The 14,139-nt window shown below is 46.9% G+C and overlaps 1 protein-coding gene across 1 annotated transcript in view; it reads left to right on the top strand.

Moving 5' to 3' along the window:
* DNAAF8 (dynein axonemal assembly factor 8) overlaps window positions 1–14,139 on the top strand; it is an 84,803-nt gene that overhangs the window by 27,869 nt on the left and 42,795 nt on the right. The window contains exons 11-13 of the mRNA XM_066330092.1: window positions 361–516; window positions 4,813–5,007; window positions 13,398–13,514. Coding sequence (XP_066186189.1) covers window positions 361–516; window positions 4,813–5,007; window positions 13,398–13,514 — 468 coding nt within the window. The remainder of the gene's footprint in view (window positions 1–360; window positions 517–4,812; window positions 5,008–13,397; window positions 13,515–14,139) is intronic.

The raw sequence follows: 14,139 nt of genomic DNA, 5'->3' as shown, positions 1-14,139 counted from the left end.
GCATGGTGCTGCTGTGACAGGAACATTCTAGGCAGCCTTGACAGGAGCTCTGTGCTCACCTCTTGCTAGGCCAAGGAAATAATGGGAATTCCTGCTTCCACATAGTGGAACTGGTGAAAGTCAGAGCTTGCAAGTCCTCATTGAGAAAATAAATCCTAAGGCTTATCAAAAGCAATGTGTTATTCCTATTTAATTTGGTCTCTATTGATTTTTCTACCGGCTAAACCACAGCTAATCTACTAATCAAAGCAGAGTGCTCCCTGGGTTGCTGTGGGGCTCTACTCAAAAGCAACAGAGCAAGAAAAAGAGGGTTTTTTTCAGTTCATCTGAAAATGGAATTGTGTTCCAATTGATTTCCAGGTGCCTCCTGTGAAGAGGAAGGATGGCCCCAGAGCTCCATTTGAGGTGGTGGGGCTGCAGCAGTCCTGGAGAGAGGAAGGCTTGGCCCTCCACGTCTGCCTGGTGCCACCAGAGGAACCTTCAGCCCAGAGCTGCCCCGAGCTGCAGGAGTCAGGAGTGAGTAGCAGCATTTCCACCTGGTAGTTGTGCTGACAGGGCAGGCAGCCCTGCTCTGTGCTGAGCACCAGGCCTGGCTCCAATTCCAGCAGGGCAGGACAGAGCAGGGCAGGAGCTGCCTGGGCTGGGATGGGGGAACAGCCCAGTGCTGTAGAACTGAGGGGTTACTTACAGCTAATTGCCAGCCCGAGTGTCCTCAGTTGTGCTGCATTTAGATACGTGCAGAGCAGAAACCAGCTCTCTCTGGCATCATTTTTTCCTCAATTGCTCATTAGCTGTAACCTCACACTGCAGAAATTTAGCTAGATTTGGAGGAGACACATCTTTTGGCACCTGTTATGGTTTTCCCTCCTTTATTTTGACCATGTGAAGAGTGTGGCACAGGAGGAGGGGGAGTTATTTTTATTTGACTGCCAGGAGCTGAGGCCTGGGAGCAGGATCTGAGCCTGTCCCCTCAGTTTTGGTGAGCCTCAGAGCCTGAGCTGTGCAATAAAACTGGAAGGTCTTGCACACAGACTGGGAATTTAGCACATGCAGGTGGCACATGTGATGCAAGACATGATATGAACTCCTGTCCTGAACACAGCAGAGCTGTGAAATTGCAGATCTGGGCTCTGCTCTGTTGGTTCTGTCTTTCACAGAGCTGATGTGATACAGGTTGGAGCATCTTGTACCTATTAATTTTTGGGGACAGTTTTTTAGGTAATATTGCCACTCTTGCCTGGTGTAAATACCTATTTTACTGTGGGTGACTCTTGCTGGGAAATGTGGCCAGGTGGATGTAGGGAACAACAATCCCTCAGATCTTCTGAGAGCCACTTGCTTCAGTAACTGTCCTGTGGCTGAGGAACCTTTGAGGTGCTGCCCTGTGCTCTGCTGAGGCTGCTGAGGTCCTCTCAGGTGGTTCAAAGCAACTTTTGTGGCTTCAGTGAGCTGGATTTTCTACTCTATTTTTGCCTGCCTCATCCCCAGTTGTCTGCATTATACCTGCTGGCCACACCATGGGGAGCCTAAATGGAACAGGATGTGTGAACATGTTTTTAAGACACACTTCAGCATCCCTTCCTCAGCTGCAGCAAATGTTCTTCACTTGCAGCTGCTGCCTGGGAGCAGCAAAGATTGAATTTCCCATGTTGTATCACAAAACCTGGAGTTTGACAGCTGTGGCTCCAGTGCTCCTGAAAATAAATGATGGATGTCATGATTAAAACACTACCAAAAAAAAAAAAAAAAAAAAAAACCAAAACAAAACAAAAAAACCCAAACCCCAGCCCAAAACCACGAGCAGCTTTTCCATTAGTGATTGAGCAGCCCTGGGCAGAGGCTGAGGAGACCAGGCTCTGCTGGACTGGACAAGGACTTGGTGTTGGTTCCTGCCCAATGCAACTGAATTCAGGGTGTTTCCTCTGTGGAGCAAAGGGAATGGAGGGAAAGAGCCTCACCTGCTCTCTGCTGTTTCCAGCTGAGGGCTTGGCCAAACCACCAAAATTATTGAGTACTGATTATGTTGAAAATGTGTCCCCAGGGTTACAGAACTGAATGAACTTCTGGAGTTGTGGGATCAGGCTGCTCTGAGTGTTTGGTTGGAGCTGAGAAGGGTTCAATCACAACCTGGTGGAACAAACTGCAATTTTTCCAGTCCTTCTCATGGAATCACAGAATGGTTTGGGTTGAAAGGGGCCATTTAAGGCCATCCAGTCCAAAATCCCTGCAAGAAGTTGGGACAGCTTCCACTATCCCAGGCTGCTCCAAGCCTTGTCCAGCCTGGCCTTGGACACTCCAGGGATCCAGGGGCAGCCACAGCTGCTCTGGGCACCCTTTGCCAGGGCCTCCCCACCCTCATAATGAAAAACTTCTGAGCTCAGCTCCTTTGCACAGCAGTGACATTTCAGGGGTTGGGGCAGTTCTTCCAAGCAGAACTTAGGTTTCCTCTCCCTCATTAGAGGTTCTTTGTGGTAGCACTGACTTGTGTCAATCTTTCTTTCCTGAGGCATTTGTAGAGCTGCTGCTTTCCCCAGCAGAGATCAGAGCTGGGAGGAACAACAAAAGTTGGTGGGATGTCAGCCCCAGCAGAGACAAGGAAAATGACAGCAAGTCTCTCCCTGTTCCTGCCCTTGGGCAGCTTTAGCTACTGTGGAGACAATGTGGACTTTATTCTTCACACTGCTGCCCTCAGTCTCTCACTGTCCTGTCAATGTGCAAGTTTTCAGTGGCTAAATTGAAAAACAAAATCCTATTGGGGCACTTACTCATTCTGGTTCCAGTTGTCTCCTGTGGGCACAAAGAGACACTCAGGGCTTACCTTTAAGGTATGATTTGGTTTCCAGGTGCTTTTGTTCCATCTGTTTGCTATAAGAATTTAGGGAGACCTTAAGTTACTTCTTTTGGATTATGCAAAAAGACCACGAGTGTGTAAATGTTAACCATGATGACTAATGATATTTTAATAATATTGTGAAGAGCCCAGAGTCCATTTTCAGCCCCAAAAGGGGACTCTGAGCCATCAATTTCTTATTTACTGGCCATTTCACTGTTATCTATGTATCTTTTATTATTTATCACATTCTAGTTCTCTGTCCCAAGGTGTAATAGTTATAACTAGAATAATAATAGTGGCTTCTCCAGACAAAAGCTCCTGATTTTTAGCGCATCAAGGTGTCTTTTGGCTTATTCAACTGGGATGGCATCTATTCCTATATCCAGTGGTTCTGCTGTTTCCCCTCATTTTTATCAGATTTTTTAGGGGATAGTTTAAGGTGGTTTTATTTCTCTCTTCCAACAAACAGCTGCTAGAAGTGAGGCAGATTTCAGCATCCCTGCCTGGTTTTGGTTTCTTGTTGTCAGAGCAAATGCCAAAACACTCACCTCTTGTAATCCCTGTGTGCTGATAGACAGGCTGCAGTTCCAGACATGTCTGATGGGAATTAGATCTGTACAGCCTCTGCTCGCCACGAATCTCCCAGGCATTCCCAGTTATCCCCTTGGCCCTGTGTGGAGCTCTGGGGCTCCTCTCTGTGTACCTCCATCACTTCATCTCTGCTGGCTCAGAATAGCTCCCAATCTCTGACCTTTGATTTGGGCTTTTCCTCCTTGAGCTTCACTTTTTTTAGGTGCAATAATCACAGGATGATGGAAAATCCTCAGTGGGAAGGGACCCACAGGCATCATCCAGTCCAGCTCCTGGCCCTGCACAGACCCCTCAACAATCCCACCCTGGGCATCCCTGGCAGCGCTGTCCAAACACTCCTGGAGCTCTGGCAGCCTTGGGGCTGTGCCCATTCCCTGGGGAGCCTGGGCAGTGCCCAGCACCCTCTGGGGGAAGAACCCTCACCTGATCTCCAGCCTGGCCCTGCCCTGGCCCAGCTCCAGCCCCTGCTGAGCTCTGCCCTCAGTCTCCTTCTCCAGCTGAACAATCCAAGTGTCCTCAGCTGCTCCTCAGACCCTTCCCCATGCCCATGTCCCTCCTTTGGACACTCTCCAACAGCTTTAGATCCTTCTGATATCGTGGCACCCACAACTGCCCCGGACCTGAGGTGAGGCCACCCCAGGGCAGAGCAGGACCTTCACTTCCCTCCAGGAACTGGTGGAGAGATGTTCTGCACAGTTGTTGAGTCTGTTAATTTTTAATTAGGTCTCCTTGAGGTCACTGATTTTGTTCTCTGAAAGTCCTGCTAATTAAGAAGCAGCCTAAAGAACAATGAGGCTTAGAGAGGAGGTTAAATGATGGAAAACTGTAGTTTAGCAGTGCACTATTCAATATTCAGGTATCAGTAGTAATATTAGCTTCAATCTTAAAAAAAAAAAAAATTCACAGAATGGTTTGGGTTGGAAGGGACCTTAAAGGTCGTCTAATTTCAACCCGCTGCCATGGACAGGGGCAGCTTCCACTAAACCAGATTGCTCAGTGCTCTCTGCACCCCTGGCATTGAACACTTCCAGGAATGGGGCATTAACAACTGTTTTCATTTATATCCCTAAGAACTCCTTTGTAAGTTGATGTTTCATTGTATTGGACTAGTTTATAGTCCTGTTCATGGGCTTTTCTTCCCCTCTGAGTGTGGTGGGATCTGCTTCGGAGCAGGATTTGTGAGCTGATGGATGGCATGAGCATGGGATGAAGTGTGTGGGGTTTGGGAGGTGCAGGGTGTCACACCAGGGGTTGGTTTGGAGAATCTGGGGGCAGCTGTGTGGAACTGGGGTCTGGGATGGCCATGGACAGAGGAGGAGCTGCTGCAGGTGCAAGGTACAGAGTTCTGAAGCCATCACCAAAGCTTCTTAACCACTGGCTCTTTGCAGACTGCAGAACATCTCCAGGGAACATCCAGGTTTTACCAGAGGATTTCTGCATTTCTGACCTCTACGTGGCTTCCAGATGTTATTTGGTGGAGAGATGAACTGGCCAGTCACTTCCAAAACCAGCTGTGCCCACTTCTTCCTGAAATTCCTTCTGTCCTGCTGAGTAACATCACTGCTGTTAATCCTGACCCTCAGGTACTGTAGAGAAGTGCTTGGACTTGTGGTAATTTTTTGATCAGGCGCAGTAAAAGTTGTTTTTCCATTGTTAACAGATATTCTCCTTTGCTTTAGCAAAGGATTTAAGCAGAGTTTGGAAACAAATTGTTCTAATATTAGGCTATTCTGTGATTCAGTTCTGTGGTTTTAATATCTGTGGATTTCCAGGGAAGTGTGTGAGCTACAAGGACACAGCACCTCTCCAGATCAAGTGTTTCCAATCTCTTGCCTGCCTGGAAATGTCTCCAGGAGCACTCACTACTGTCTATCAGCAGCATAATAATTAACCTTTCACTTCTGTCAGATTAGCAAGTGCTCCATAACAAATATTCCACTGAATGAAATGTTACAAGAATTCCTTATACTAATTGGGGGAATTTATTCCTTGAGGGCATCCGATGCTACTTTTAGGCCTTTACCAGCTTTCCTGCCTTGGTGTAAATACTTAGAGTGGGTTTTCAAAGCAGCACTTAATATGACCTGATTACTATATCTTTTGAGGGAATATTTTGTTTATTTCTTTCCCACAACAGCACCAGCCTTTGGACAATTGGGGTCTTTTCCCAATATTTTTAGATGAACAAAACCCTTGAGCCACAATTCCAGGGAATGGCAAAGCCTGCAATTCTTGTTCACAATGAAGTTTTAATTTTGAAAATGATGTAGCATGAGAACTTTTCTGCCATTTCAACCAGATTTGGGGATTACCATGACTCTGTGAGAATCAATGCCATGAAAGCTTAGGGGTTTAGCAGTGCACTTAGCAATTTGCCTAAAGGTTTATCCCACTTGTGTGCAGGAAAAGGAGGCTTAGTGTTGTTGATTTGCAGTCACTGTGGCTTTCAAGCAGAAGCAAGAGCCATAAAGAGTCTGACTTACTCGTAAAAGATAAATCTGCTGTATGCTTTTAAGGCATAAAATAAGGCATTATTTAAAACAGGCAGGGCTTTTATGCAAATCCCTTATTAGGGGACTTATAAATCATTAGGAATTGAGCAGCAAGATAGCAGGCACTTTCTGGGGGTGGATCTTTGCCTTGATGCCATGGAAAACATGATGTCAGTTTAAAAACCACTTTCTCTTCCCAAGTTCAAGTGCTCTGTGCCCCTCAGGCCTGAGTGAGGCTGAGATCACTGTGTGTTGTGGGTTTTTCACGGAGTTATGGAATCACAGCATTGTTTGGGTTGGGAGGGACCTTAAAGCTCATCTCATTCCACCTCCTGCCATAGGCAGGGACACCTTCCACTATCCCAGGCTGCTCCAAGCCCTGTCCAGCCTGGCCTTGGACACTGCCAGGGTGGGACAGCCACATTTTCATAGCTGGTTAGGCAGCAAGGCTGATTTCCAAAGCAGGGCTCAATGAGCCACGCTCTCAGCAGGCAGCAGCTCACCCTGATGTCTGCCCTGGAGCTTTGCAAAGTGCCACCAACTGAGAATGTTCCCAAATGTCATTAAAATACAACCAAAAAGTGCTGCATAGAAAACTCAGTATCATATTCTTTTAACTTCTTTGGTCTGAAGGTTTGGTACAAGGCCAGTGATCCATGCTTTGCTTTTTGTACATTTGTATTTGTTTGGAGGCAGTATGTACAAAACAAAGCAGCCCAAAGAACCTGCAGCCATGTGTTGGAGGAGCATGCAGTGAATCCCTGCTTTTGCTCCAGGTAGATCAGAGCTAACTCTGAGGGAGAAATCCTGGCAGGATGGTGGAAAACTGGGTAGAAATGGGGAGAGAGCGAGGGAAGATGTTGTCTACTGAGCAGCTCTGTGTGTGATCTGGGGAGCAATTGCCAGCAGTAATTGTAATAACCTTTATGCTTTTTGTTTGTTAGTACATGAGCCAATGTCTTGTTTTCAGTCAATTTGTCTGCTGGGTTTTCTGCCTGTTCTGGGCCCCAAACAGATTGCTTTGCCTGTGCAGGTTTTTGGAGGCATTTTTATGAGGGCTGTGCAACGAGCCTATTAACCTGCAGCAATTCACTCCTGATAGGAGCAGCAGCTCACAGTGCAGTCATTAAAGCCCAGCTTGGGTTGGGAGTGACAACATCCCTGTGGAAGCTGTTAACTGCAAGGTCCCTTGTCAGCAGAAAGAGGATTTCTTCATTTTAGCATAAAATAAAAGCACTTTCTGCTGCTAAGCCTCAGGATGCAAACATTCACCTTAGGGATACAGAGGACACACAGAGAGCTGATGTTGATGCTGCTTTTCCTTGGCCTGTTTGGTCCAGGCTGGAATTCTTTTTCTCTCTCTCAGTTCTTCTGGACATTGGGACATTTGCCCAAAAGATGCAGCCCTTGATGGTCAGCTTCCAGAGCATGTCCTTGAGCTCCCAATCTGTGTAGGTACCTGCCATGACAGAGAAGTCAGAGCATAGCAGCATTTTCAGGGAGCTCTTAAGGAAGAAGGGGAACCTCCAACCCTCCTCTGCCTGTCCACAGATATCCCTAAGTCAAGGAGAAGGAGCTTTTTTACTTTAAATTGCAGAAAATTGATTCTTAATTAAATTACTCTTAATTAAATTAAATTTTTTTTAATTAAATTGCTCTTCCTGGTGATCAGTTCCCCTTGTGCTGGTCCTTTAGCAGCTTCCCTGCTCTGACACAAAGTTTGTGTGGGCTTTTTAAATAGTAGTGATTAAGGGCAGGTCTACACAAAGTTTCCTCCTTACTTTTTGCTTAAGCAAAGCTCTGTTGATTGGGGGTTTTTTTGTTTGGTTGGGCTTTTTTGTGAGGTGGTGGTTTTTGGGGTTTTTTTTGTTCGGTTTGGGGGTTTTTTTTGTGGCTTTGTTTGGTTTGGGGGCTTTGTTTGTTTGTTAGTTTTGTTAATCGTAGATAAGAATCCCAGAACTGGGTCCAGGGAGTTGAATTTGTCCCCTGATATTGTAACCCAGGCCTGCTGAAAATGCCCAGCAGCACAGCTGGGTTGGACCTAACAACAAGCTTGATGGTGGCAGGGGGCTGACAGAAAGTGGAGCAGTTCTTTCATGTGGAATTTCAGCTTTTTGGGCTTTCCCTGCTGGAGTTGATGTTAACTGTGTTGCCATAGAAGCTCTCACACACACAAGCTTTGAAAGCTGCATACCTTATTTCGAATTCTGAAATAACCATGTTGGATACGTGAAGAGCTGGACATTGCTGCTGGAATTTGAAATCCCTGTGAAAAAGCAGCCCCAGATGCAGCACTTGTTGCTCTGTGCACTTGAGGCACAGATTTCGAGCTGAGATTCCCAAGCTCTGTGTGCAGCCTCTGAAGAGGGAGTGGGAGGTACTTCCAGAGGATTTTTCAGGTCTGTGAGTCTGAGTTTCAGCATGAGCTCAATGAGAACGCTCTGAGCTCTCTGACTTGAAACTCTGAGTGCTGTGACATTATTTCATTGACAAGCACCATGGCCTTGGCCCTGCTGAGTTGCCTTCAGCATCTTCCACTGTCTTTTGCTGTAACTTCTTTTAATTTCAGTGCTCAGGGAGCTGCTGCTCATTACCACATCAGCCTTTCATCCGATTCTCCAGGCCCTTGGCTGTGTGGGCATTGCCTTTCACACATCACAAACTGCAGGAACTGGGTTTTCCTGGGCTTCAGTGCCTGTGCTGCTGGCAGTTATGGTTTGGTTTGGGGTTATGGCCCCCTGTGTTCTTTCTCATGTCATTCTGTGTGAGCAGCACCCAAGCTGGGCCATGTTTTAGGATGGAGATTCTGCCAGAGCTCCCTGGAGAGCAGCACAACTTGCTCAGCTCCCAGACCTGATCCCCAGATTCCTGTGAGCTCCCAGATTTTGTTCATGGCCCAGGGCTGTGCTTTCCTCCTTCAAAGCTTGAGGGATTTGGTTGTTGTGCAGCTGAACTGGCCATTAGGGAGGGATGGGACAGCTCCTTCACATGGGCGCACCCAAAGCAGACCTGACAGGATGAGTTCTGCAGCACCGGCAGTGCCAGCCATGGAGTCCAGCACTCAGCTCTGGGACATCCAGGCTTTTGAAGCTGTAATGCAGGAGGTTCAAAAGGACAGGTTCATCCTGCCCTTTGCTTCTAAGTCTTGCCTGTGGATTGTCGTTTTCTGAGTTAGTGGAAAGGGTCAGGTCTTGCCTGGCTGGCACCCTGAATCTGCTGAGCAGCCTGCTCAAATTGTGCCAACAGCTTGGGTGAGAGCATGTCTGGCTGCTGATTCCACATGGATAAGGCTTATCTGGGGGAGAAATGTTTGTCCTGGGACTTCATCTATTTGCATTTATAGAAAAGAATCCGCAGCTGCAGCCCGGAATAGTTGCATGGCTGTATCTTCAGGAGGCAGAAGGTGACATCCTGGCCCTGGCTGAGTCCTGCTGGAGTCTGGCATTTATTTTCATAGAGCCAGGAGTTCAGGCAGCTACTGGCATTTATAAATAAAAACCCCCTAACCTTTAGAAGGAGGAAGGACTACACTGATGTCTACTAGAGCTGGCACAATGTTGAAGGCGCAGCTTGGAGAGGAATAAAACATTGCAGGTTTTCTTTCTTCCTAAAATTTGACAGCTCACATTTAGATTGTGTCCATCACTCCTTCCTGAAAAGAGCAGCTTTAAAGAACTCGAGCTCCTGTGCTTTGCCATTAGTGCTGATGGGCACAGGGGCTGGGGGCTGCTATCTCATCCTGTCTCCTTTCCCAGTCCAGAAGGGGAACAAGAGGGAGTGAGATCCATTTCAAACTGCCTGAACAGTCACCAGAACTGCATGTTCTCCTTGATGAGCCCTCTCTATCCCAGGATTTTTGCTGCCTGTGCTCTTCCTGTGGTGCCTCCACTTTCCTGTACTAAGTTCTGTAGCCATCTGAAGAGAACATGCACAGTGGGGAGGGAAGATGAGCAGGGAACACACTCAGCATTGTGTTAATCTGGATTCTTCCAGGAAAACTGTGCTCCTGCACATGGCAGGAGGGAGAGGAGAGAGTTTGAGAGTGATGCTGCCTCATTCAGGGGCAGGATTTGGTGAATCACATCAGACATGAGCCTTGTTGAGTGAGAGAGAGAGAGAGAGAGAAGTGCTTTCCCCTGCTGCCCTTGATGTGCTCAGCAGGGCTGGCAGGGAGAGGTTGCCTCAGCACAGAGCTCCCACCTGCCTCTGCAGGTACTGGAAGTGCAGCATCCTTCTCTGAGGGCTTTGGTGTTGTCTCACAGAGATAATGGCTGAGCAGATCTTTGCCTTGTGTGTGAGGAGATGAGATTGTGGAGTCCATGGGGATGCTTCCTGCAGTTTCTGTTTTCCTGCTGGGGCTGGCAGCAGCCTGGAAGACTCCTTGCAACTTAAAAGACTCTTTCAGATCAGCTGACAGCAGAAGATCTTCCTTTGTTGTCAGAGATGGGAACAGAAAACACTGTAAGCACGAAAAGGGGATCACGGGCTTGGTCATATTTCTGTGTGACAGTTAAATATTTATGGCTTTGCTGCAGCTCCAGTCTCCTCTGAAATGTGCTTATTCTTCTTTCTGCTGAGGATTTTACAGCACGTTTTTGTTTTCCTGTGAGTTTGCTTCCTGGAACTGTCTGCCTTCATCTGGATAATATTATCTGAAACAAAGCAGGAGCTTGGGGTGTCTTTTAAATGCTTTTGGAAAAACTGGTGTGTGTTCCGTCCTAGCTGTGGCACAAAGTGGTCTTTGCCAGTGTCTTAAGGTGGCAGAAGCTGAAATTTGTCACCCAAACCAAAGAAGGATAAGTTGGCTAAAAGGAATAACTAAAACCAGGAGTTTCTGGATGTGCCCTTCGCTGCTCATCCTGATCATGGCAGTGTGGATGGAGAGGATGTCAGTGCTGTAAGAAGCCCTGCAGACACACATGGGGATGGTTATGGTTCCATGAGTCTGGAGTTTGAAACCTGTCATAGCAGAAGTCAGAATGTCCCTGGGGCTGTGCAGCTGCTGCTGGCTGAGTGCAGGGAACCTTCCAGCCTGGGATAAGGCTTTTCCCAGGGGATGGGGGGTCGGTACAGGGCTCAGAGCCTCACTGGAGAGGTGTTTTCAGGTGAGGATCAAAGGCTGGGCAGCCTCTTCACCATTCTGCAGGGTTTGGGGAGTCTCTTCTCCTCCCACCAGGGGACAGGTCAGCACTCAGAGCTGATGCTTCCTGGGGCTTGGGAAAGCATTTACAGCTGCTGTGATGTTTGGAGGAGTGAGAGGAACCAGCCCCAATACAATTCTCACACCCACCCTCTTGGAGAACATTAAAAGTAGCGCTGAAGTATCACAAACAGAAATAGTGGCCAAGTTATTTCAGTAGGAGAAGGCTTCTGCAGCTGCCTGCAGAGGGTCCCTCTGTCTTTTTGTGCCCAAAAATGGCTCAGCTCAGTATTAGAACAACTGGCTCCGTGCAATTCTCTCCTACATCACAGGTAAAGTGACTTTCTCCTTGTTTTTTCCTGTTGATGGCATGGGAAGGCTCTGTCAGGAGCTCTCCACGGGGGCCTTTTAGCCAGGCTGGACAAAGCAGGGTGCTCATCCTGCAGCCATCTGCCTGTTTTGCAATTCATGAGCAGAAATAAGACTTTTCAAGCTCCATTTTCTGTTGGTTTGTGAACTCCCATTCAGGTTGGCTGTTAGAAAATAGATGTGACAGATGACAGGAGCAATTCCCACAAGCCTTGCTTCCCAGATGTGGCCACAGCACCCTGAGATCCCCATGGATCCACAGCTTACACCAGGCTGCTTCCCTTGGATTTTCCACCCTGTGTTCTGGAGCTGGATGATTATCCTGAAGGTTTCTATGGAAATAGAGGCTGATGTTGGTTTGACCACATTTGTCCCTTCTTTGTTCAAGGAACAGCTGGAAGAAGTAGGAAATTTTGCTGCATTCCCACTTTGTAGGGCTTGTCTGGGCTCATTGCACTGTGCCACTGTTGCAGGAGCTGGCATCATGCACTGGAAATGGGGAAGATCCCTTTCCTTAAATCCACTTTTCCTCTGATGATATTTTCCATAGCAACCAAGTTTAATATCAGCAGTGGAGGCTGGGAGATGATGGATTGCAGGACAGAATGGACAGATCCACTGGGAGATGCCAAAGCCCTTGGTTTGGTGCAGTTGATTTGACTGAAACAGGGTGAAAAGTGAAATCCCCAGTTCTGCTTTCAGGCAAATATCTCATGAAGCACAGGAAATAGAGGAAGGAGACAACACAAAAGGTAACTGAAGTGGAAAGGCAGTTGTCAGAGGGGTTTTAATATTCAAATGAATTTCATTTTCTGGTTGTTACTTTGAAACATTTGTGGAATGCTCTGAAGTGCCTATCATTTGCTGAGCAGCACACCCGAAATCTCTCAGGTGATTACACAATTAAACAGCATTATATGGAGCTCATAATGCAGAGTGGGTGCTTCTCCATGCAGGGTTAGCCCCTTTTCTCTCCATCATAAAAGTCCTGATGAGACCATGTTGAAAATTAATTTCTTTTTCTGTCTTTGAAAAGGTCAGTCCACATGAACAGAGGACAAATTAGCACCTGCTTGTAAATCGAAGTAGAGCCTTTAAAAGTTGTGAAGCCTCTTTGAGCTATACCTCAGCCTGTGTTTTAAAAGGGACTATTTTTTTTTCTTCATCCCTGGAATGATCCCTACCCACTGTGAACTCTGCGTAAATGCATCTGTATTTCTGGAATGCTCAAAGCAGAAGTTGACAAACGTGACTTTCAAGAGTTGCCTTTGTCTCTGGGCTGTGGCCTTGCTTACAGAGCGTGCAGTCACAGCACATTCTCCTGAGTGACACATCCTTATACTTGTACAAGTTGCTTGCTTGGCTGCCCAGAAAATGAATGAGAAACAAAATAAGGTGCTGAGCCTGGGAAATGCTGTGCTTGTGTCGAGCTGTGACCTAAATGCCATTTTTTTGCCTATCCATGAGGATGTGGCACGATGAGCCTAACAGATATGTGTCACTTGTGGTGACATGAGTGCAGGAGAAATGTGCTATTTTGGCTACAGGCATGTAGAAGTTCATGCAATCTCTTCCCTACCCTTCCAATTGATTGGTTAATTAGAGCATTGCTTTCACAAAGCCCTTTTCTGCTGAGTGCTCAGCACAGTCATGGAGAATTGAGGTCTCAGCTGATGGATGCAGCTCCTGGTGATGTCCGTGGGTGCTCTGCATCTTGGGGAGTCTCTGGGTTGGACCCTGGGAGTGCTCAGGCTCTTGGAAGGCAGTTGCAGTTCATATTCTTGGGTTATCACTTAAATGAAGCTACTGGAATAGTTGCAAGAAAGCAAATTATATAAATTAATAACACTGGGCTGAGTTTAATCCACCAGCTGCATCCTCCTGTACTCAATGCCTATAATCCTGGTTTTCCTGCTTTATTTTAAGGGACCAAGATAACGTGGAAATGAGAGCTGTCCTTTGTGCATTTCAGGCAGTGGAGAAGGCATTTGCAGTGCCAAAGGGATTTTACTGGCAGACAGTTGAGAGTGATGACAAACACTTCCCTGACAGCAGTGCCATGGAGGCTTGCAGAGACACAGACACAGAGGTAAAGAACAACAAACAACCCCCCTCCTTCCTCACCTGGGAGCTGAGGGGGGACATTGAGGCACAATTAAATGCCCTGGAATATTTCAATCTAGAGCTTTGATACAAATACTGATCTTGAAGTATTTTTCACTCAGACCTAAATATATCAGCTGAGTATTTTATGTCATCAGTATTGATGTGCTGATTGCTCTGAGCCACAGAAGATTAAACTTTGAAATGTGTGGGCTGTAGAAATTGCTACCAACCAGGTGCAAATCTGTAAGAGTAGACAAAATTTTGATAACCTGAAACCACTTGACTGTAAGTCAGTGAACACCACAACTTCGATTAAACTTGGGCTCAGAAACATTCCAAGAAATTTCTGAAAGTTCTGGTACTGTCTGACCTTGAGTAACTGTGTGTGTTGTATGAACAAGCAGGGAGCATTTTTACTGATTCTACCCCAGGAGAAGAGAAGGTTAAAGTGATCTCAGTTACCTCTTGCTTAGGAGTGCAGCACAAAATGTACCAGAGCTCACCCATGTGAAATGGGCTGTTACTGAGCACAGCAGGGCAGGGCCAGCAGCAGTAATGGGGATCAGCCAAGACTGGTTTGGGTGGGGAGGGACCTCAAAGCCCATCCA

This window comes from Sylvia atricapilla, chromosome 15 (genome assembly GCF_009819655.1).
Source record: "Sylvia atricapilla isolate bSylAtr1 chromosome 15, bSylAtr1.pri, whole genome shotgun sequence".
NCBI classification, from domain to species: domain Eukaryota; kingdom Metazoa; phylum Chordata; class Aves; order Passeriformes; family Sylviidae; genus Sylvia; species Sylvia atricapilla.
The sequence above is the reverse complement of the archived record's forward strand: the minus strand, read 5'-3'. Positions and strand labels throughout refer to the sequence as shown.